Here is a 24679-nt window from a genome sequence, read left to right on the forward strand (position 1 = left end):
TGTTGAATTTTTTTGGTGGGGGGAGGGGCTACTGGGTCAATCCCTGCCCCGCTCCCTCGCTACCCGCGAAACTTTTTTGGCTCTGTCACCGTTTCAAATTAAGCTTGCCAAAAAAAAAAAAAAAACAGAAAATGGGAGGGGCAGCACAAGCGACATTTCTCGACATGGAAAAGAGGGGGGCGATGAGAAGGATGAGAAGTCAACCATCGCCCATTCTCATTTCTCAAGCGGAAGCCGTCGCCCCGTCGCTGTGTACATGCGCCCATTGCCTTTCAGTGAGCGCCTAATCACGACATGTGTTTCTCAAAAGTGCAAAAAGTGGACAAACATAGGGTGATTCTAACGATGTTCTAAATGCATCTCGCGACCATGCTCGCGCTGACAACTAGCATCTGTCTGCGGCCGCTAGTGGTACGGTGGTAGTGGTAGCAGGTGCTATAGTTTCGTTGGTTTCATTTCATAGCTCGCAGCAGCCGCGATCTACGTGCTCGATAGGGTTCACACGCAGTTCGATGCCAGTGACACGGAAGGTTCGTTTAGGCGCTGGAACGTTGCTTGCTATAAATGTAGCTTTCGTTAACCGAAGCGATGACAAACCCCGACATTGAAACTGTTAAAGCAATTATCCGCGCCTTGCTGATTGCGGACAAGCGTCCCCTGCCCGTCCGCCGCTTTCTCGGTGAGTACCGAAACAATGAGGGGCATGACTTACCGTGGAGAGCATTTGGCCATTCGAACGCCTTGAGTTTTCTCAGAAGTATCACAGACACAGTCCGAGTGTTTCAAGCAGACGGTGACAACTACATCCAAGCGACCGTTACCGAAGAAGTGGAACATGTACAAAAACTGGTGAGCCGGCAGAAGGATTCCGGTGGTCATTCCAGCGCCCCGCGCAACTTTACCAACTTTACCACTCGCCAATTTTTGCACCGACCACAGCACACGAAAGGTCCGTACGTTAACTCGACGCAGTCTTACGTTCCCAAGCTTGTAAAGGACAATGTTTTTCGCTTGGTAAGCGGCTACCCCGATGGCATTCTCGTGCGTGACCTGGAAGAAGCGTACAGAAAGTGGTACGGTTCGGCCTTGTCGTATCGACTGTACGGATTTCACACTATCGAAGACTTTGTAGTGGGGCTATCGGACGTACTCAGTGCAGTACGAAGTTCGACTGGGAAAGTGAAAGTGGTCAGCAGAGCTGGTAAGTATATAGTCCACTGTTACGAAGTTCCTACTTGATGGCATCTGGGAAGAAAATCTGGCATTTTTTCACTTCATTTAAAATGGAATGTTCCCAGCTATAGATCAGCTATACTTTGAAGGCAGTTTCTACTACATAGGCTGGGAAAGCAAGGCATAGGCTGGCAAGTTCAACGGGTGTGAAACCTTTTCTTTAGGATACTGTGGTGTCCAGGGTTGGGCAGCCCCTCTGTGGCGACCGCAATCGCCTGCGACACCGCAAGCCGTTCAGCCTCGTAGCTGGCAAACTGCTACCTGCGCTGCTGCCACCTATTCCACGTCGACTGAACCAGCGGTCACAAAACCGTACAGTAGTCCTGGTGAGCGCTGTCTGGCTGTCGATTGGATTGTATGAGCTACAGGGATTCTTAGTAATGAGGGTGCCCCTTATAATACCGGGTGTTTCACAAAGGTCCCTCACCCGGATAATTAGTGAGCAGGTGGCGCTATCGAAAAGGCTTTCATTTTAGTCCTCACGCCTTAGAGAGCGACAAAGAACAGTGAGCAGCTCATTTGCGCATGCTCATTGATTGATTTTGATTGATTAATGCTCATTGATTTTTGCTGAAGTTTCCGAAAGCATATGCAAACGACCTGCTCAGTTCTCAGCCGAACCCTGCGGATGCTCACGCTAAAAAGAAAGCTTTTTGACACCGCAACCTGTTCCCGAATTATTCTGCCGGGGGGGCATGCAAAGAATTTCTACCTTCTTTTTCGCCATCTGGTATTGTCTTCCTCACCTTATCACATGATGCCGTTGTTGCCAGACATAACATTTCGTTGGAAACTCCAAAGCGTAGAAAGTTTTGCACTCTTGCTCAAAGTTTTGAGTTCTCGTAGAAAGTGAGTTTCCTGTGTTCCGGCAACACCGCGCAGATAACCCGCGTAATCCTCCTACATTCCTTCTTCAGCAGCTGCTTGTGCGGATTCGAGAAACAAGCCCTTGATAAGGAGTCCCATCGTCTCCACAACAAATGACACAAGGTGACACTTTGCTCGTGCCTAGACTTGCTTTACTTAAACTGTACAGAATGTACAGATCAAAGTCGTTAACAGCTTTCATTAACAGCTTCATGAACACTCAAGGCGGCCCGTTCGTGCACGACCGTTCTCCATCAGAGGATGGACTTCAAAGCCAGACCAGCAGGCGTGCAAGTGAGGACAGAGCTGACGTCCCGCAAAAAATTCTCGACAATATCCAAAAGGTTAGAATCTCGTAGAATGTTACTCTCAGCAGGGCTGAGCATGTATTATGGTACTTTGTATTATAATAGTATTACTCAAATACATTTTGTATTTGTATTACGTATTGTAATACGCAAAAATGTGTATTACAAGTATTATAACACTCCTCGGATTTTGAAGTGTTCGTTCACCTCCTATGCGCTATCAGCACGGTGATAATGCGGTATTGTGTACGCCCTAGGATTTTCAAAAAGTTGGGTATTCCTTTATTACCCTAATGTATTATAATACAGTATTAGAATTATGTATTATACATAATACACATTTTCAAAAAGTATTTGTATTAGTATTATAATACGTGTTTTTGTGGAGTATTATGTATCAGTATTATAATACGAAAAAATAGTATTACTACCCACCCTTGTTACTCGTAGTGGAGCAGTGCCCAGGCCAGATTTATTGGCGGGATATGCCCCTGGCCTGAACCAACACCATTTAGATAGAGAAAGCCTGCTTACTCGTTGCCATGACAACTAAGAGCCAGCCAATGAGGATCGTGTTTTCAACGGCCGTAGCCAATCACGAACGTGCTTTCAGCGGTCCGTCGTCTGCGAGTTGCGATTGAACATCCCCACGTACTAAACGGGAATACTTGGAACAGTCCCGATCTTTCTCAAAACTGATTTTCTGGAAAACGTCTCACACTTTTTGTCTTATTGAGGTCTGCAGGCTCCAGGTGAGGTGCGCAGAACGGTGAATCGCAGTAGTAGACGAATTCTGACTCTTAATCGAAGGTGGGAGAGGAGGCAATGAGCAGGCCTCCTCTATCTAGGCGGCGTTGCCTGAACCCGGCCCTAGATCGGGCCCGTGAGGAGCTTTCACTCAAAAGGTGCATAGCGTCTGTGCACAGAATGGCAGACAACTATTTTTGCACGAAACACTATCGAGGGTCGTTGCCTCACATCAATACTTCTACTCTGCAGGTACTCAGTGAGCATCCAGAGGGTGTCTGGCTCATGGACTTCATGCACCACTTCGAGGTAATCGAACCGTTTTGTGCAGCATGTTACGACAGTGGTGCTCTGTGCTTCTTTAGTCGTCATCGAACAGCAAACAAACTCGATCTGTGATAGCACTAAATCGGAAGTTAGTTATCTCATGATGAGAAGAATTGTTGCTGATAGCATAAAGACTAGATTAAAGGAGGACAGTATATGGGGATGATTGTCGCTTGGAGTTTTATATCCTCTGTTTCTTATTACCCTCAGCACACTTTTTCCTCAGCACACTTTTCCCTAGTCTTTCTCATACTTAAATGACCTAGCTTTCCTTAGAATTGGCGATGTCTTGCAGAACCTGCTGTTTCTGTCAATCATCGTTTTTTTGCGGAATATTACAGAACATCTTACAGAATTGTACGACCTGAAAGTTTTGTGGGTTAAACCCAGTCAGTTGCGACAGTAACGCCTGACACCAGTGATAATGCCTCAAGCGGATTTAACAACAGCAATGCCCAGAGAGAAGTTGACCGAGTTGAATCTATTTTTCTTTGCACGCTGAAAATTTACGAAAGGCTGGAAAGATGCCGTGCACTTTTTCTTCTTCTTCTTTTGCCTGCAAAATCCAACAAATTTATAAATCCAACTTCCAATTCCAAATTTCCAACACCGAAAGCTAGGGGATTGATATACCCGAAACCCCTCCCACAATCGCCTCATACCCTCCTCACTCAACAACTGTCGGCCTTGTATGCATGGTGCCATTTCGTCACGGTCAGCTGGGGGATTCGCTGAAGACCTGAGCAGATTGTATTGTCACAGTCATCCCTTCAGACGTTGATATTGGCCAGCGAGATTTTTTATTTTTATCAGTTTTTATTGTTATTCGCCCTTCCGATTCTCCTGCTTCAGCACCTACAGCCCTCAGAGTATGGCTTCAGCAGCATCCTGGATCTTCTGGAGAGCTACTCTTCCCTGTTTGTCGTCAACCGTCCCATCCCGGACGGAGACTTCTTGGTTTCTCTCACTGCCAAAGCGACGGAAGCATGCGTTCCCCACAGGGGAGATGCGGGACCTTCTCTGCCCGCATCGGTCGTGGCAACCCTCGGCAGACACCTGCAATCTGCGGGTCCTCAGGTGGGTGCACGACGTACTAGATTATAACGACCGCGTCATAATTGCCAACCCCTATGAGGAGCCCGTCCGCACGGTTCGCTAGGGGGCGCTACTCATCGGCCCGCGAGAATCCGTATCATGACTGAAATTTGAATTTTGAACGCGCAGGAGCGAACGGACGACAACCGTAGCAGACGACAGCAACAGCTCCTATGAGAACACGTAGGATGATGAAAGGAACATCTACCGTGGGACATGCAAAGTATTGCAAAAAAATTTTTAAAAGCAATAGCCGGGCCGATAGGTAGTGCCACCGCTAGCTTCTAAATGTGGCACTGGGAAGGAGTGCCTATGAATAGTAGGTCGTGGGCGGGTGTCTGTGCCAGTTGTGCTACTGGCTTGAGCATTGTCTTCACGTTGTAGGGTGTGACTCTGAATGACCTCCTCCGCCTCTACGAAGGATCGTGCGGGATGCCACTATCCCTCTCTGAACATGGCTTCACCCGGTTTGCCTTTGTGCTCTACCTGACGGCGCACCTGCCACTTATCTTTGAAAGAAGCGACAACAGTAAGTCGGGACCCCGCGGGCCTTGTTCTGTTGGGATTGGAGCACAGCGTGCAATGTGAACGCTGCATCTGTCTTTCATTTTTCGAAGCTTTTTCGTCCACTTTAGATAGGGGTAAAAATCGGGGTAAATGAACATGTGCTCTAAATTCATGTGAATTCGTGTGGAAAGAGAAATTGAGCCTAGTTACTCAAACTAACTGTGCTGGTTTGGTACAAATGGTAATGTAACTGCATTTGCTGCCAGTCAAATTAGTGCACATTCCTGCAGACGTCTCACTGAGGGCGATTTGCCAGTTAAAAGTCGGGGTTTCACCCTAAAGAGGCAACCTTCAATTTGGGGGAAGAATCTGGTTAAACCCTAAAACTTCAGGCTCTCAGAATAAATGGTTTGCGATTGAGCGAACGACGGTGCTAAAATCGTTCAGGAGAATTCATGCTGCAATGGACGGGCCCCATCGAAGAACCGCCCAAGAAGCCCGCGGAGCCTGCCTGTGCTGCCAGCTCGGTCCACCACGGCGGTCACAACGGCGCCCCCTGCGGGGGGCCCTTCAACGCTCCCAGCATTCCCCCGGGGTTCGCCCCCATGGTTGCCCCTCCTCGACCCCCCGTGGCTGCGCAGGAAGTGCTGCTGCCAACTAGCCCCTTCGTGGTGCAAGACGGGCTGTCCGAATACGATTACAACCCCGTGTACGTGTCCCAGGTGTACCATCCACACCACTTGTACATCCAGCTCAAGGGCACGGAAACCACGCTCAAGCTGGAGGCCCTCATGGACGAGTTGGAGAAGGTGAGTTTTACTGGCCAGTCTAAAAGTCTGCTCCGCCGCGGTCTGAGGTATACTGTGGTATACTTAGGGTACCTCGTTTTCGGGGGGTTAAACACAATTTTTTTCGCGATAGTTTCCTCCAGAACAAGTTTTTGAGAATTCGGGTGAAACCCGATATCTACCCCGAAATCCTTGCGGTCCTTCAGCGTGTCGTTCTAGGTAAAGTGTCTGAAAAGTGAATCATAATATCAGCAGAGAGAGCTAGGGGCAGGTGTTTGAATACCGCAGTCATTCACTGTCCCAGTGTCACAGAAGTGTCCGTTTCTCTGCGGATAAATCGTGAAAATCATTTTAAAAAACGCCGCTTCCTAACATTTCAAATTGGCTATGCCTGTGTTTCAGCTCCTTCTGTCAGATGGAGACACGGTCGAACGCGGCGCTGCAGACTACTTCGCACAGTCGTCGTCTGCATTCAGTTCCGCTTGTTCACTTGGTTTCGATATCATCTGCAACGGTGCGTTCGACCGTTTCTCCATCTGGTAGAAGGAGCTGAAACACAGGTATAGCCGACTGGAAATGTGAAGCAGCGGCTTTTTAAAATTTTTTTCCACGATTTATCCGCAGAGAAACGGACCAAGTGGCAGTATCGACATAAAATTTTGGGGCACATTACGTCCTCTCGACGCCTACTTTAGCTTCCTGAAACTGTTTCTGTTTGTGTTATCTCCGTTACAAACCCCGAAGTTTCATTTCATTTCATTTCATTTTATTGGAAACATTTGTAGGAACCTGTACATCAGAGGGTGGCCAAAAAGCAGCAAAAAAGCTGCTTGACTAGGACACGACCCTTTGTTACTCATCACTGATATAATATCAGAAATCTAGCCAAAGAGAAAACATATAAAGCAACATATACACGAAATGCAGGCACTGCACACAGGAGACAACAATTCAGCATAATCAGCTACACAATGCACCATGTATGCTTAGTGTCCTTAGGAAGGACAATGACGCATCATTAACGTGCAAATTCAGTGCGGAAAACCTGTTTAGTATATGTGGAAGGCTATAGGTTAGCGACTGGCGTCCGTAATCAGTCCTCAACTGTTTAACCAAGTTTATCCTGGCGAACCCTGTATTTGTTGACTTAGTCAAACTAACAGGGCTCTACAGCGCAAGCATGTGTGTTCAGGTGTACGACGGCCACTACTCGGACAGGTATGGCGTCGAAGACAAACAGATCCACCGGGGCTCTCCGTGCGCCGCTCCTTACGTGTACAAGGACGGGACCAGGGACTGGCACCGAGCTCAGGTTACATCCCTGTGCCCGGATGGACTATCCTGTCAGGTAAGTCCCTTTCCTGCAGGGTACAAGTGGTACCCCATTTCGTGCGTAGTTTTTTACCTTCTGTGCCTCAGAAACAAGGTAACCTAACCACGGTGTGAGATTTTACTTGTCAAGTCCTCCGGACTTTGCCACCTCCCATTCACTAAAGCGATAAATGAACACTATACCCTCATTGTTTGTCTGTTTTTGTTTGTGCAGTGCCTCGCATATTCGAGGGTTACAGATTTGAACAGACTGTCCACAGAGGGATTTGATCCATAGCAGCTGCAAATGTAGTGCAAGATTGTGTGCAGCATGCAGTACAATTTAGTAGTGTGGTTGATGGTAACTCTTTTACTGCATCGAGGCTATGATATAGCCTGAGCCTAACAGGACACTTGCCTTAGTTGCAGTACACGCAGGAATTTTTGCAGGATTTTTGCCCGAGGGGGTGTTAGAAACCCCTTTAGGAGGGGCATCCATCTCACCATGTTATGGACCACACATATTTACGTAGCTATATGATCATATGAGAAAATTTTTAGGGTGCCTAAAGGGGGTTGTGAAACCATTCAAAACTTTTCAAGAAATGACGTTGTAAATATTGATTTATGTCTACTAAATATGAGCATCAAAGTGCTGTTTTTCCTATCCCGCATCAACAAGCCATTGTCGCACGTTCGACACTGGCTCAGAAAGAACGCAGTTTTAAAAACCCGACGGTTGATAAACCGTTCTAATGAAGAATGTGGGGACATACTAGATTAAAAACTGCAGCAAAGGACGTGGACAAGCGGGTTAAAACATAAATGACAGGTAGACATGCGGAGTCTGCCCGTTGTTTATGTTTTAGCCCGCTTGTCCGCGTTCTTCGCTGCAGCTTTTGCTCTGGCATGTATTTCAACCAACTACTCCACTTCAACCCACTTGAATATGGTACTTTGCGTGTCGAATCCACGGTCTACAACATGTGAAACGGAGCCGTACATTTAGTGGGCTGCATATGATTTCTCAACCCCTTTAAGTTCATGGGGTGCTGGGATGTGATCCCAGAGTGTATCGCTGCTTACCCTGCAGGTCCTGTATGTGGATTACGGAACAGTGGGCACGGTGCAGAAGAGTGACCTCCGCAAGTTGAGGTGGGGCCCAATTTTTGTAGCGTACCGTTTTATTTATTTTTCTGTTTGTATATGACAGGAATGACTTTTTCAACCTCCCTGCGCAAGCGATCCATGCCAAGCTGTCTCACATCAAGCCAGCGTCAAGTGTGAGTGTGTGTGTCTTTGTTTCCCCGTGGTCGCAGGGTAGGCAGTATGCGTTGCACAAACTTATCATAGTTGACAGAGTGTGAAGACAGCGGTCGTGGGATCCCCCTAGCTCTCTAATCTTCCCTATAATACTCTGATGGGCATCCTTTTTCAGTCTGGCTGGACAGAGGCAGCAACAAAGCGCTTACTGCAGCTGACAAATGACGACCGCACGCTCATGTGCAAGATAATGGAGGTGAGCATTTGTGTTTTTGCCCCGCTTATGTCATCCACCAGCTTGCCCTGTGTCTATACAATTTTATCTCTTCTGTCTTAAGATATCTTAGTATTTGCATAGTATGCATGGGTTCTCTGAGACCAGACTCTTCCCACAGAAAGAGGGCAGCACTTACCCAATATTTCTGTGCGACACGACGACCGTTCCGGAGAGGCACATCTCCGATATCCTGGTCGATGAGGGACACGCACTGGCCCTGTACCAGGTGCGACATTCTTGATACATTTGAAAGTGATAACCCGATATCAATTATCGCTTGTGGTTATCTGCTGCAATAGGAGAACGAGTCGCCGGAAGAGGCGGTTGCCACGGGCAGTCCTGCACTCCAGAAAAGTTCCGAGCTTCCGCAGAGAGCTGCTGCTGAGCCGCTCAGCCTCGAGTAAGTGGCCTGACTAAAAGGAATGCACGATCACTATACTCACGCGATTAGATAAGCTAACGTAGCATGTCTGCACACCACTGTGTACAGCCCCCTAGCTATCTGCGGTGCAGAATTCACATTTCCGCGAAGAATAATTATGATATTCCACGAAAAAAAAAATGTGCGAAATGGTTCCGCAAAATTTTGCGGATTCGCGCAAAGCTGAGCGCCCTGAGCTCGTAGTTCCGGTCCGGTTCGGGGCGTACACGGAGAATGTGAACGGGCCCACACATAATGAATGTACCCGAAGGACGTGAATGTGGATCAATTTATCGTGGGTGTACAGGTGTACCCAGGTGTACCCGCCATTGCAGACACGTGTATTTCTGAATTCTGCGGACTGTTTCATGTTTGGGCGATGTGAATGTGCATTGCGATTGAGGCACGTGCAATGTGTGCGGAGCTGCGCAAACAAATGTACGTCATCAACCGGTACACTGTATCTCTTGCCCAACTTATGCAGCGAAAAATTTGTTTCAGTGTGGGAGAGGACTTCATGAGTGTGCTGCGCCGAGAACTAGACGAGCCATTGAGACCAAAGGCCGTGAAACCGTACGTTGTTTTATTAGTAACACCTTCCAGTGAGATTGTGTGTGAAACGTGGGTTTCACATAATTTATTCCGCAACGTGTGTTTGAGAAACTCGAAAATGACAGCGTGCACGTAAACCACTAGTACTGCCCGTTGGCACATCAGGTCTCTGCATAAACACCCCAATAAAATTTGGGGGGGGGGGAGGATTCTGGTACACTTCCCAAAGCTGCAGACACTTTTGCCGGCCACTGCAACTCCGAAAAATGGACTACTTTATTTTGCACGCTCGCTGCCCCGATATATATACGCACCGTCCGAACTGATGCGTTTCTGTGTTGTCCTTACTCCTATCGTTGAAATAAACTGGTTTTATTACGATGGCCAGGGAATACCTCCGGACAGGCTACTGTATCAAGGTGGTCAACATCGAGCGGCAGCCATACCTGTCGTCTGCCAATGTGTCTGAACTGCTTGGCTTGCCATCTGACAGGGTTCTTCAGTTGGTAAGTACTTGTCCGCAAGCGTTTCAGTCTGACCGGAAAAACGTCAGTAGAAATGTGTTAATTTTATGGCATAGGTCATGGTTCCCTGTGAGAGCGCGAATAATCGGCATCCGTGGGCTACGTGGGCTATACTCAATAATTTCGTTTCTGTTGGCAGCTGGAAGCGAAGGAGATTCGCTTCCCGACGCTGACCTTGGATAAGAAGGAGCACCTGCACCTGTTCAACCAGATGGCAAGGTGGGTTTTACTTAGGGAATGACTTTTTCGGGTTAAACCCGACACCGCCCGATTATTCCCCCCCGAACTGTCCTCCGACCAATTGAGGTTAAACCCGATTGCTTCCCGAATTCCATTCACTGTGAAATTCTCGAGTGACGTTTCCACTGAAGACTAACAGAGGTCGCCACGTGTAACGCATGTAAGACTGGGTCACTTACGTTCCCAGCAACGCATCCATGTGTGTCAACAGTGTCTATGCCTTCGGGGATTACCGCTGGAAGGTCACGATCTCGAAAAAAAAAAAGAGAGAGAGAGATTAAGAAAAAGGACTTAATAGACAAGAGGAGAAACAAAAAAACGCCCAAAGGCACAATTATCGCCCGATTTTGACCCCCCCGAATCTCAGAAAGTCATTTTCACTCCCTAGTTTTACTGTGGGTGATTTCTTCTCGGTTCTGGCATTTCTGACGCTCTGTACACTGTGGCAATCATTCCCTCGCAATCATTGCTTGCTTTGCAGCTACGACGTTCCGGGTGTGAAGCAGCGGGAACTCCTTGTCCCAAAATTGACTCTCTTTCCTCTGCGCAGGTAGGTCTTGTCCTTCTTCTGAGTCCTTTCTTAATTGGGCTTGCACAGGGCACTGGCCCTACTACGGAAATGACCTCAGTGTCTGTCAAAAGCACGTGATAGGCACGCTGTTGTCTCCACAGCCAAGTGTATACAGTCAACCCTCGATTTATGAACACCCTCAGTTCCCCGAAAAATCGTTCATATATCGAGGGATTCATAAATCGAAAATTCCGTTAAGTGAGTACTATCGAGCAAATGGAACAGTATTTCCGAGTTGATATTGTGTTTATAATGTAATTTTGCTTTGGACCATGCCTTCTGCTGTATCAGTCTCACAAAACACAGATGTTAGCGCATTCACACTCTGTTTATTATGCAATACTAAATAGTTTAATTTTGCTTTGGACCATGTCTTCTGCTGTGTCAATTGAGTTCAGGAACACTTCTCCAAAAACCCGTTTGTTGTTCGGATATCGAGGGGTTAAGAACCGAGGGTGCAATACCTCGAAAACGTTTTGTCTGTTCAGGCGTCATTCATAAGACCACGAATAATCCTTTTGAAGGTTTTTGTTGGCCTCAGAACGATCCGTTCATAAATTGAGGGCAAAAACGCTGGGCAACTCCTAGTTGGTTCCCAGAAATTCAATTCATTATTCGAATATTGAGGTTCATAAAACGAGGGAAAAATGCATGTAAAAAGTTTGGTTCCTCGTGCTAGTGTGCATAAAACGAGGGAATTCATAAATCGAGGGTTGACTGTACATACACACAAGCATGGGAGAAGTATGTGCACACTCCTTGCACTTCGTAGCAGCACTTTTCATCTTTATAGCGGAAGGATGCTGAAGCGTAGCTAAGGCCCCCGGTTTTCCGCGATTCTGCGAAATATCGCGGAATCCTTCGTTTTGGCACGGAATTTCACGGAATCTCTTATTTTTAGGGTTATACGGATATTCGAGTTCTCGAATTCGAATCAGATATTAATCACTCTGAAGTATTTCATTCGCGAATCGAATACCCAATATTCGGGTTTCCGAATGTCCGACTGTTCGCCGAATATGAACGACACCTCCCGAAAGTGGGCTTCACACGAAGCTTCCCTGCATGAGGTGAAGCCTCCTTTACGAAACTGCCCATGCTGCAGGACCAGCGCAGCCAGAATGTAGTTTAGCTTAAGATGACGTTGGGCCAAGTTTATGTGCATACTTTGCCGCAGGAAGGGGTGCATCATAAGTCCATCTATGGTAGCACCATAGTCCGACCATCGTGTATCCTTCCAGTTTCACCGCCATATTGAACCGCTTCTCTGGAACCGGTATGCAAAGTCGACAAAGGATGTTTTCCACAGGGAACAAGGCGAGCCGCATGCATGCATCAAGTCCTCAACACCGCAATTACAGACATATCTTTAACTATTCAATGTTTCAATGTTCCTTCTCCGCTACAAGCACATGTGCTTGTCAGGCCAGGTGATAGTGTGCCGGCCATGGTGCTAGAGTCGGGGTGAGTTAAACGTGGTTAAGGGATGTGGTTTTTCTGCTGCGGTAAATCTGGAACTCTGGGGCAGAGAGCACATCTCGTACATCTAGGCTGGCATAACATAGAAGTAAAGTGCTCACAAATCGAAAATACGGTCATAGCTAAGCGTCACACGGTACACATTCGGGCGTTTTTGTCGAAACCTTCAGTACCATACTAACCTTTCCACTCTTGTTTCCCAAAGTGGAAACGATTAGTCATCGCACGCTTTGCCGCGAGCAAAGCACTAGACGGGAAATCGCCGATGGGAGCAAAGCCAGTGTTGCCAACACGAGATGCGTGGCACAAGTTTTTTTGTCCTCGGAGTCAGGTGATGCGGGAAGGGGCGTTGTGAGCCGTAGGTGCATCCACCTCCAGCACCAAAGCCCTGTTCCTCAGTCAAGATTCGTAGTTCCGCAGAATTCCATATTTTTGCACAAAAAAAAATATTTTCGCAAAAATATTTTTGCAAAAAATTCCATATTTTCGATGAAAAAGAGGACCGACATATTGACACTGAAGTTGGGGGCTGCGAGTAAATACACACAGCAATATTTTCGGCCTTGTTACTGTCAAATTACCGGAAGAATTACGGAATTTGGACCATTGATGGTTCAACGTATGAACAGTATTGGACAACATTGATGTCTTATTTCCAGCGTGAATGATCTCCTGAACCTGTTTGACTGCCAGGTGAAGAAACTGAGACAGGAAGTGACTGCAATTGTCAGCTCGTTCGACCCCCTGTCTCCCTACTGGCAGGCAAGTCCTTTTCGATACCACCTTGGTACCCTTCGCATGCACCTTGGTACCTTGGTACACCTTGGTACCCTTGCTTACACCTTGGTGCATTGAAGAGATGTGTAGAAGGTGAAAACAAGCGGACATCCGGAGCATGAAGTAGAGCTGTGAGCTGGGGTTGTCGTGACCCCCTTTCAGGCCACAAGGTTCGAAATACCCCCGGAAGAAACACTGAGAAAAGGCTCTCGCAAATGGAACTGTGAAAATTTTGACGGAAATGGTTGTGTAGCTCGTGAATGGCTTTTTTTGGTGTTGCATGGGGTATGGTCATGAACTCCCTACGAATTCAATGTATGGCTAGAGCCCCTAGCTTTCCGCAGTGGAAAATTTCGACAAAGTAGGATTTACGGATCCGCAGGATTCCGCGGACGAAAGAAAAAAAAATGAAACAGAAAAGTGCAGCATTCTCCCAAGATCGCATGCTGACTCATCCCGTGCACTTCTCCAGACTGTAAGCCGTGTTCGTGACCCCCATTATCAGTAGTGTCAGGCATTGCAGTTGCGACTGATCGAGTTTAACCCGCGAAAATTTCGCAGATCGATTGAAATCCTCGCATAATTCTGTAAGGTATCGAATATTCCGCGATCCTGAGGGAAACAGCAGGTTCCGCGAGGCCGATTCCGCAAAGTTTTGTGGAAAGCTAGGGGCTCTATGTAAGGCATTGGCACGCATATCCTTTCCCACGTTTCTTCGGTGTGCACAGCAAAGGCCTAGCTGGCATGAATTCTCGTGGACATTGGCTCTGGCATTGGCTGTTAGTTCAGACCAGGTCCTAGTATATTAGGAGGGCAGGGCTGTTTTTGTGCTCTAGTGTGCACTCTTGTATTGTAGTGTAATGAAGGGTTCACTACAAATGTATTGCGCGCAGTGAAATGCGAATCGCAATGTTTTCCCCGAAACAGAATTTGTCGGACGACAGCGATACGGAGGACACTGCAGCTTTGGAGCAGCAACTCATGGCGCTCAACACTAGGAAGTGAGTATTTATATACACAGTGCATGAGATAAGAGGGGTGGGGGCTCTGCTGTACCATCACAATCACAAATACGGAACATGCACAAATTCTGTGCACATAATGCAGTATTGGTTAAGTGTCCACGCCTCAACAAGTCTTCCAGCTTTCGTAATAGCGTAAGTAAGAATATGGCGAAGATGATACTGGTGATGTCTGGAACCCGTGCAGGCTTCGAAAAGGAAAATCCTCATCCGTGTCTGTTTCCCTTCCTGATGCGGTAGTATGTGCATTTTCTAACTCGAGAAGCTACCACGTGTTGAGTTGAGTTGATTGAGTTATCGCACTGATGTGTGTTTGTGACATCACTAGTTGATATGGTGGGGGATTGCTATTGGTTTTTATGAGTCTTTGGCAGGATGAGGATAAGTAACTGCTGTATTTGATCACTCCAGATCATGCATGTAATCATGCAGTACTTAAAATCGATGCTGATCCCCTAATCACGCAATGGTGCATGCATGCCTAGGTAAATTACTTCTAAAATGTAATTGAAATACATTACTCATTACTCCAACTAGAATTTAATTAAATTACGTTACTCATTACTGCAACTGAAATGTAATGAAAATATATTACAATTATGAAAAAGTAATATCATTACAATGTCATTACTGCGAGCTTAACCGTAACGATGTTGAGGACGTGGAAATTCATTGTGGGCGTTGGAATTCTTTTAACTCTCCAGTTGCCAACTTTCTTTCTGCCAAGTGCCGACACAGAACACAGACTCGATTCTTTTGTAAAAAGTAATGAGTAATGCCATTAAAATTACTGCCCAAATGTAATTATATTAGCATTTTGTTAGCTCTGTCGAGTCAGTCGTTGATACCACAAGTTTAGCATTGCTGTCTAGGCATTGTTGCCAACCTGTCATGTGCAAAGTTTCTTTAGTGCAGCAGGAGAGTGCCGAATGCACATATTGCTGAATTCAGACTTTTCCAGTAACCAGTTACTTTTCTACAAAAACTACCTTCTAGTTGTAACAAGTTACTGGAAAAAGCAACTAGTTCTAGTTACAAGTTACTTGTAACTTGCGTAGTTACTACCCAAGACTGCATTTCAACAATACGCATTCGCGTAACCAAACCAACCAAATCGCGTAACCAAACGGTAACCAAAATACGTCCGTTATCCTTCCCTGCTGGCAGCCTGCCTTCATAACCGACTCCAGTGACATCGGTTCGTCCGCACACTGTTGCCTGAATTCAGAAGGGAGCGCGCGGCCACCCGCAAAATCAGATTAAATTCATTTTCTAATGTTTCCAGCTGTTTCAAAATGAAATATTCCTATTGCACCTTCAGTTCAACTGCACCTTTTCTTCGTACACCACCTTGAAGGTAACTGTAAAATGTAACTAACTAGTCTTGGATAGCAACTTAAGTTACAAGTGACTTGTAACTATAACTGTTACTGCTTTTTGTTAAAGGAACGAAAATGTAACTCCAGGTATATTGCAGCATTTTCCACACATCGGTTTCCTAGTGAGGTTTTGTCGAGAAAATATACTGCAGTTTTTTAGAAAAGGAGTTCCACTAAGTCTGTTAGCCTGGGCCATGGGAAATCTCCATTTGTAACGCTGTATATTGCTATGCTTAGACAGTACGAGTGCTGATGTTTTTTGTTACATTTATTGTTTTACTTTTTCTTAAAAGGTAACTGTCAATTAACCAAGTTACTTTGATGCCGCAACTATAGCTTTTACATTTCAAAACAAGTAACTATAAACTCAGATACTATTATTGCCGGCGAGCTGTAACTTCGTTACGTTTTTTTGATTAACTTACCCATGACTTGCAGTGAAATCTCTTTTAACCCTCTAGTTACTTGGCTCCCGTTGAGAAGCCAATAGAATCCAACCAGGCAGCTTTGCATGCTTTCAGAATAGAAATCTGCAGCGCAATGATGAGGGGCGATATTGCAACGGAGAAAGTTGATGAGCTGAGGAACGTTGAGGAGGAGATGGACAAACTTGAAACGTTGCTCGCCTGCAGAGGTGAGCATATTTTTTGGCCTTCAGAGGAGGCGCTACTGCTTCCTCCGCCCAAGTAGTCTCTCCTCGCCGTGGAAGAGCTATGTGATACCGGCTGGGTTCTCAAGTGTAGGGTAGGGGATAGCAAATAAGGAGACCCACAAAATTACGAGCACGTATTTGGGGTTACACGCAGTTTCGCAGGAGAAGCTTGCGTAGAGAGACATGGAGCCACTGGGCATTTGGGTGTGCACTGCTTTGAGAAACCGAAAGGACAATGGGTGAATGCGTAGGGTTCTGCGTTTTCAGGTTTTACGATTTTTTCAAATTCGAGAGGGAAAAATCGGGTGCTATGACCTCTGTTTGATATGTCACCGGAAATTTTCGGGTGAAACGAAAGGCATCTGAAACAAGCCACTACTGTGACACTGCACTTGACTCCTGCAGGAGGGGATTATAAAAGGAAGACAAATAGCTCTCTTTGCTGGGTTTGCGAGAACAACAAGTTGAAGGACCGCAAGGATTTAGGGTAGATACCGGGTAAACTCTTGAAAATCGGGTTTAATCCGAAAACTAAGAACCCTATGAATACGCTATGAAAGTAGGTCAGCCTTTCGCGCAGTTCCTCAGCTTTTCCCTTTCCCCTCGTGCACGTAGAACCAGAGCATCGAACCGAACCGAAACCAAAAACCGGAATTAACCGTCATTTTTAGCTGGAACTAAAGCGGAACTGAACCGTAATTACTAGCAGGAGCTGAACCAGAACCGATATGAAAACTTCGGTTACCGGTTTGGGATACCGGTTTGGTTCTGGTTGGACGTAACAAGTATGTATCATTTTTAGTGGCTACCTATAATTTTGTAGCATATTAGAACCCCGAAACCGGTTCTGAACCGCTTTACAGCCTCTGAACCGGTTAATCGAACCAATATATGTGAACTCCGGAGCTGAATGGGAACCGCACCTTTATGGTGGAGCCCGAACCCGAAACGTACGGAAACTGCGTAGAACGGCCTCATTGGATCGCTGTCAAATAAGGTACCATAACAACTGCATGTGAGGTCCACATTGCCACACCTTATAGTGTTACTGCTGCTTCCGGTGGACAGACGCTTTGTCACGTGCTTTCTGGAACATTGTTTCAGTCATGCGCAGAGACTTACTGTCGTAGCGTATTGCCCTTCCTCTTCCAAGTGTCCAGGCGTCATGCAGGAGGTTCTTGCCGTAGCATTGTATTCCAGACAGAGTGTGCTGTTTACATGTACTCCGTTTTGCTTGGCCCATGTTTCAGATCAACGGATTCCTCCAGAAGGGTCTTGAACTGGCTTCAGACCTGTAGCCTGCAGCACCAGCACTTGCTGAAATGCTGAGATTTTTTTTAGCAGATCTGGAATGCCACTAGACCTATACTGTGATAACAAAGCTACGTTCAGATGTGGCACGGTTTTTCGTTCATCCCGCGTTTGCGAGTGCGTCATCGATGCATCTTATTTAAATAGCACAATGTATGTATACTCAAGTCATCCATAGGAACCCTGTGTTGTGGTAATGGTGGACATTCTCTCAAGCGGTTTTGGGGCAGAAAATTGCGCTTGTGTTGTGGTGCCAATGACATCTTGTATATACGCTGAATACATAGCATAGTCCACTTTTTGTCGGTGCCTGCAGTGTACAGGACTACAGACTGTTTTGGTGCTGTGAGAATCTCATGGAGAAAAAAAAAATAAATTCACCGTAAAATAGTGAACCAGTCTCTCTCTCTCTCTCGAACTGTGATTGGAGGAGGAGGGGGACCCTCCTCTCTCATCTTCCTACCACGGCCTACTAGATTAGAACGACCATGTTATAATCGGCAACTCCTATAAGGAGCCCGTCCGCACAATCCGCTAGGAGCGCTACTCATCGGCACGCGAAATCTGCATCACGATTGGACGATGGAAATTTGAATTCTGAACGCGCAGAAGCGTATGTACGACTACCGTAGCAGACGACAGCAGTAGCGCCTATGTAAACGCGTAGATTGATTATGGTAATCAACCTCAGAATGAAATATCTTCCCGCTTGCACAGAAATACGAAGGTAAGCTGAAGTACAAAGTATTGTAAAAGTTGAAGCAATAACTGGGACGATGAGCAGCGCCACCGCTAGCCTCTAACTGCGGCGCTGGGAAGGGGTGCCTATGACATGATTCAGTAGGTCGTGCCTGTTGTCCACGTTGGACTACGCGACTTTTCTTTTCTCTTTATTTTATTTTTTTCGGAAAGTTGTTTCCGAACTCTACGCAAACATTTGTGTACTCCTGAGAAACACGTAAAGCCGGACGGTAATCGAACGCATCCGGACGCGTGCATGGGAAGTCGGATGAGATTACAAGCAACGACGAGAGCATTGAAAACGATCAGAAATGTGAATAACATCCGCTGCAGAGCCGTGCGAACTTCCTCGATTGATCTTTGCGTGTTCCTCGTCAGCCGGCTCGGGTTTCTTCTGTCTGTCTAAGTAGGACGACATTCTCTAACGCGTCCATAATATCGGGAGAAGCGCTTTTGGAAAAGCTTTCCCCACAAATAGCGCTAACGACGACCGTTGACCTACGACGTCGGCTACGTACACTCTTAAAAATGAACTTCACCGCATAGCACGCTCCTAGCCAACCATCATCTCAAATGATATCGTTATCTGCCCTGATTTTGTTGAAAACGGGTGGCGTACGCCTTTTTTGTGACATTTATGCTGTTCATAATTGTCACAAAAAGGCGTACGCCTCCCGTTTTCGACAAATCAGGGCAGATAACGATATCGTTTGAGATGATGGTTGGCTAGGAGCGTGCTATGCGGTGAAGTTCATTTTTAAGAGGGTAGTAGCAGACTGCGTTGCTTGGCGATTACAGACAAAGCTTGAGGAACAGCAGTTATAAATTTCGGCGAATTTTCCTTCCTAAATTGCGGGTTAAATTCCCACAACAGCAAACTGCACGCGGCGCTAGCATTTACGCAGGCCACGTGCTCTCGCGTTACGATTTAGTCTGAGGGAAGCTGTACAAAAAAAAAAACAGAACAAGAGCTGCAGACGAAGCTTCACATACGATAGGCGAATGAAAACGCCGCTTAAAAAGGAAAGAAAGAAACTTATCCAAGCAGTCTTTCAACGGTTTCCAAACGACGAGCTACGTTTGGAAGCTAACGCGTGAAAAATTTACAATATACATACATGTGCACAGTCATAAGTGAATTAATGCCGTAATCAAACGGTATTTTATAGCTACTTCATCCAAAAGTGGGGACTAGCTACAGGTAAACTCCCCCAGAAAATTAGCTGGTCTATTGGGACTTATGACAAACCGAGAGCGAAACAAAGGAATGTCCCTGAAGGCACCAAAAGGCAGGATGGCTCTTATCGCTATCAAACATTGGATATGGTCACACATGCAGAGTGACAACTGCATTCGTCGGAACAATAGCCTGGTAATAATTCTGTCGCGGCTCGCAGAAAAAAAAAAGGGGGGGGGGGGAAATTTCCTTTTATGGTGGCTTTGGTGAGGGAACCTTATCAAATGATGCTTCCGGTGTCCTTGACTGCCCGCATTCTTTCTTGTTGGGGGCCAAATATACTCTGGACCACTGCCAACCGACGTCTTCTCTGCCTTCTTCCTGAGCTATATACAATGCTCTGTATACTTGCGCACGTTGCCGAAAACGATTCCGTTCGCTGTGGAAAAAGGGACCGAATATGATACCCTTTCGTCCGAGCGATGTTCTACGGAACCAAATTGTAACCTCGGCCTTAAACGGGCCGAGGGAGAGTTTTTGGGCGACGGAGGGAAGCCTGCTTTCATCCTTGGCCATAGGCGCCGACAGCGGGGAGGGCTTGGGGGGTCTGAGACGCCCCGGAACTTTCCCAGGGAGGTCAGGACCCCTCCGGGAAGTCTACCTATAGCTGGCATCCAAAATGAACGTTTCATAACGGGAGGGTAGCAAGCGAGCTGGTGGTATAACTTACTAACCGGAGACTAGGGGACCTTGTCTGTGTTGTCGTTTTCTGTCCCCTTTTGTACGTTTCATGCTGGTGGTCATGAAAATCCTGTAAAAATTTGCGTTCCAGCATTACAACACCCTGTCCGACTTATGTGTATGAAGGAGGGCCCCTGACATGGGTGTTCCCAGGATTTTTTCCAAGGGAGTCCAAACCCCCACCCACCCACACCTACCACATCATTTTCTGGAGGTGGGCGTTACGCGTTGCGTGGGTGGTCAGAGGTTCTTATCATGGCATCTGAGAATAATCATTACGACCTATGACTAAAGATTGGGCTATTTTCACGAGGGACCTTGGAGTTCCAGGGGGACACCGCCACTCCTGTCGGTACGCCCATGGGCCCCGGGCCCCCCCTCTGGCAGAACGTTATGACCCTGGCCATAATGTTCTTGCAGGAAATGTGCCAGCTTGACTGCAGTAGTTAGCAGCATGAGGCAGCAGATGTCCTAACTAGGTGGTGAATACAGTCAAACTCCTTTATAGCGAACACCTTTTTAACGAAAATACCACTACAACAAATTTTTTTTGCGGTCCCGCTGGAGCCTATAGGTCCAATAATGGACATCCTTTTTAACGAAAATACCTTTACTGCGATTTTTTTTTTTTTTTTTTTTTTTTGCTGTCCCCTGAGCTTCGTTGTAAAGGAGTTTGACTGTATCAGGGTCGGCTTATGACCTAGAAGGTAAGGGAAGCAGGCGGTAGAGGGTACGGAAAAAGACCTCAAGTCCTCTTCCCAGTAAGACACTACTTTGGTCCAGACGGTGTCCTGGTCGTGTTTACTTCACAATATCTTTCATACTGAATGTGCCACGAATTTTTGTACTGAAAACGAGTTAGATAAGTATGTAGCCTAAGTTAGTAGCGATTGAGTTAACCTCCGAAAGATGCAACTACTATATAGTGATCGCACCTGATGGACGGAGTCCGTCCTACATCAGGCTCTCTATGTTTTGCGCGTGCGCAGAACCGCGTACGCAATGGCGATAGCGTATGATATACTTTTTTTGCGGACGCTATCGCCTTTGCGTACGCGAGGGATAGCGTTGATGGCTCTACGCTGGCGCAAACAAGCATTTGCATTGTGCAGAACCACCACGCTATCCCTTACGTACGCAAGGGCGACAGTGTACGATATACTACAACTCACTAGTGACGACGGGTAAATTTTTATCGTAGTTTCTCTCTCCCTCTCTCTTAATGTAGTCTGGTTGTTTAGAGAGTGGATATGAATCACCCTTTGTCAGCCAAGGTCTTCTCTATATTTTCCTAGAACGTTTATATCACCGGTCGTGGTAAAATGGGCTTCCGCATTCATTGGCTGACGGCCACGGAAGCCCCGTCTTGTACTTCCCGGCGTATTGAGACAATTGAACCTCTGTACGCAATAAGGGGATAAGTCGAGAAATCCCAAACCGACAAAAGAGGCATGATCTGATTGTCCGTCCCATTGACACACACGCATTTCCCGTTTCTTACCCTCCTGTATAGCTGGCCATTAGATAGCAATACGGTCCTAAATTTTCTTTGGCGGGTACATACTGGTATGTAGATGTCATTGCAGCAAAAATACTAAAAAGGGGATAAATCGACTTATCCCCTTATTGCATACAGAGGTTCAATTATTTAGAACTTATTCATCGGGTTACCGTCGCAGTTAGATTCTGAAAATAGTCACCGAGACAGATCTTGTTTGTTTGTTTTCGGTCTATAGCTAATTGCAGCTGTACCTAGAAAGTTATAAGGACGGCAGGAAGGCGTGCTGGGCCGACTTCGGGGCGAAGTGTGGAGACACTTGTCTGAAAGGTCCGTTGAAAAACCTATAGGGGAACTGATAGGATTCGAACCCACCACCTCGGGTCGGTCTGGGAATCACCGGTAAAGAGCGTGTGTTGTATGCACGAACGAACTACCCTCTATACTAGCATAGTGGTAGGTCGCGGTTGTACATGACCCGCGAAGTCGCTGATGGGTCACGCCAAACACGCCGCACAAGGTAAGTATTTGTACTGGCCACTATATAGCTGTTTCTCTGTCCCTTCTATATTTTTTTTCCTTTTCATTTTTTTTTCTTTCTTTTTTCTTTGTTTGAAACCAGCCCCCGTGGCATAGTGGTTAGGATAATCGCTTTCCACGGCGGAGACTGGGAGGTGACACGGGTTCGAATCCTGTCTGAGGTTTTTCCTGGGTTTTCCGAAAGCACAGTTCCCCCTGAAGTCGGCCCAGGACACATACTAACCCCCCCCTGTCCCCCGCTCCTACCTGCTGTCCCTCTCTCCATCTGTCCACGTCTGTACGCCGCTTATAGCCCTAGTTGCTTCGCGGCGCTAACGCGGAATAAAAAAAATCTTTTTTTTTTAAATACAATGCGGAAAAAAGTAAAACGTGAGAAATAAAAAGGTGAAACAGTTCATTCTCATTTCCGTTGACTTGTACTGATTAAAAATCATTCAGAGTTCCTTAGCTCTGTTTGTCTCCTAAATATTTCCCCAAATTCACTGTGTATTCACACGAGCGAGATCCTTACGGAAGATTCTAGTGGAAGAAAAAAACGAAAACACTGCTCACAGAGACTAGTTTCGTCCCGTGTTATGTTGAGCATTCATACGGTGCGGAATATCGGAAGTGGCGTACGGCGCATTTAGCAGACGACACCGTCGGCGTCTTTCCTGTCGTCTGCTACGGAATATATTGTGGCTGTGTCGCAGGATATTCAGTGTATACTAGCTATAGGATATTCAGTGTATAGTGTGGATATTAGCCGTGTACATGAACACTGGACGTTGAGCGCTCGCTCCCAGAAAGCTAGAACGTTTTACGTGTCTTCCGCTTCTGCGGGGAATGTCGCTCGTGTGAATACACGGTCAAGAACCCGTCTGCTCCATGCACACACCAGCTGACTTGCCTTTTGTTCCTTTCTTCGGGGTGGCGTGTCCGGCTTGGGTAGACGGACAAAGTGTTTCACGCACCCCAAATGATGGCAGCTCTGCTACATAGCTACACTGTGTATTTCGCATTCACGGTCGCTACATAACAAGGCTCCTCGGACGAAGCAATTGTGTCATCACGCTCCCTTGAATTCCTAAGGACGCAATAGACCGAGGGTAGGCAACAGCGGTGGCCGCACTGTGGCTGTGAAATAAAATCCAGGCTGTGCTGTTGAGCAGACGACGCCCATGCCATAGCAGACGACAAGAGGACCTGGCTTGTTTTGAATGCAAGGATGTTCTGTTAGCTATGTATATCTTTGAAGTTTCTCATGTCGTTCATGTGACAACATAATTTTCAAAACTGTGCGCGTGTTTTACTTTCTATTTCTCCCGCCGTTTACATATTACACATCCCGGCAGCTCAGACTGCAACCTGTTACGTCCTTAGCGCGAAAAGATGTAGATATTTCTACTTCTGCTTTATCTTTTTCATTCTAGCAATTCGAGTACCTTAGCTAGTTGTCGAACATGCCACACGTGTGATAAAGTGACAGCTGTATTTGTGGCATTGTTTACTACGAATGAAGAGAATTATTCCCAAAACCATTGCAGATGGAACAAAGCAGAGCAGGAAACAATACTCAATTATTTTCGGCTATTCGCTAAGTTAAATGATGTGAAGTGGCATTTGACGACCGCTCGAAGCGTCTGCCTTCAAATCCCTGCACATCAAAGATACAAGCTGCAGATACAAGCTGCCCACGTGGTGGGTAGAGATATACCATATCATTGGGTTCGATGAAGAAGAGATTGCTTTGATCTCATTGTTAGTAAACTATCTGCAATAGATGTTGCATCGATAACACCGGTGCTTTGCTGTGAAGAACTGTCATCTTGTCAATAAATGGTCTTTGCCCGTAAAAGTCTTTCTCATGCAGACGCTGACTCTGGAACTGACGCACTGCATTCTTAGATTTCCGAAAAGCATTCGATATGGTCCCACGTAACAAACTTCTATATAAGCTCTCCGTTCTAAATCTGGATTATCAAAATCTTTGGTGGATGAGAAGCATTTCTTTCAAAACGGTCACTCTTCGTCTCATGTAACAATTTCCACCTACCCGAAATCCCAGTCACATCTGGCATACCGCAGGGCTTTGTTCTTGGACTTCTACAGTTCCTCATATATTACACAGTGACTTACCTAGTGGCCTAACGTCAACCGTCCGACTCTTCACAGACGATTACGTCATTTATCGTAAAATCACTTCCCCTCTGGACTGCTCAACATTGCAAAATGACTTAACACTAACACCTGAATGGTACACAGTATGGCAAATGCCCTCGAACATAAACAAGTGTGACATTGTCTCTTTCTCGCAAGAACGACACTGCACCCTTCCCACTTTTTTTTCTT

At 46.4% G+C, this 24679-nt stretch overlaps 1 protein-coding gene across 3 annotated transcripts; it reads left to right on the forward strand.

Annotated features, from left to right (window-relative positions):
- Positions 1-221: 221 nt before the first annotated feature.
- LOC135369024 (tudor domain-containing protein 5-like) lies at positions 222-18046 on the forward strand. 3 transcript variants are annotated; one of them, XM_064602627.1, is made up of 22 exons: positions 222-1201; positions 1398-1559; positions 2151-2223; positions 2309-2444; positions 3408-3464; positions 4335-4559; positions 4962-5106; positions 5532-5893; positions 7065-7220; positions 8277-8338; positions 8397-8466; positions 8622-8702; positions 8842-8949; positions 9023-9123; positions 9646-9717; positions 10085-10202; positions 10360-10439; positions 10942-11010; positions 13170-13272; positions 14215-14288; positions 16210-16322; positions 17591-18046. In XM_064602627.1, the coding sequence occupies exons 1-22, from the start codon at positions 589-591 to the stop codon at positions 17617-17619; spliced, it is 3009 nt and encodes a 1002-aa protein (XP_064458697.1). In that variant the 5' UTR covers positions 222-588; the 3' UTR covers positions 17620-18046. The 3 variants fall into 3 exon arrangements, with proteins under 3 accessions (XP_064458697.1, XP_064458698.1, XP_064458699.1); XM_064602628.1 differs by having other exon boundaries at positions 2154-2223; XM_064602629.1 differs by lacking the exon at positions 16210-16322.
- Positions 18047-24679: the final 6633 nt, after the last annotated feature.

Source organism: Ornithodoros turicata, chromosome 9 (assembly GCF_037126465.1).
Source record: "Ornithodoros turicata isolate Travis chromosome 9, ASM3712646v1, whole genome shotgun sequence".
Classification (NCBI taxonomy): domain Eukaryota; kingdom Metazoa; phylum Arthropoda; class Arachnida; order Ixodida; family Argasidae; genus Ornithodoros; species Ornithodoros turicata.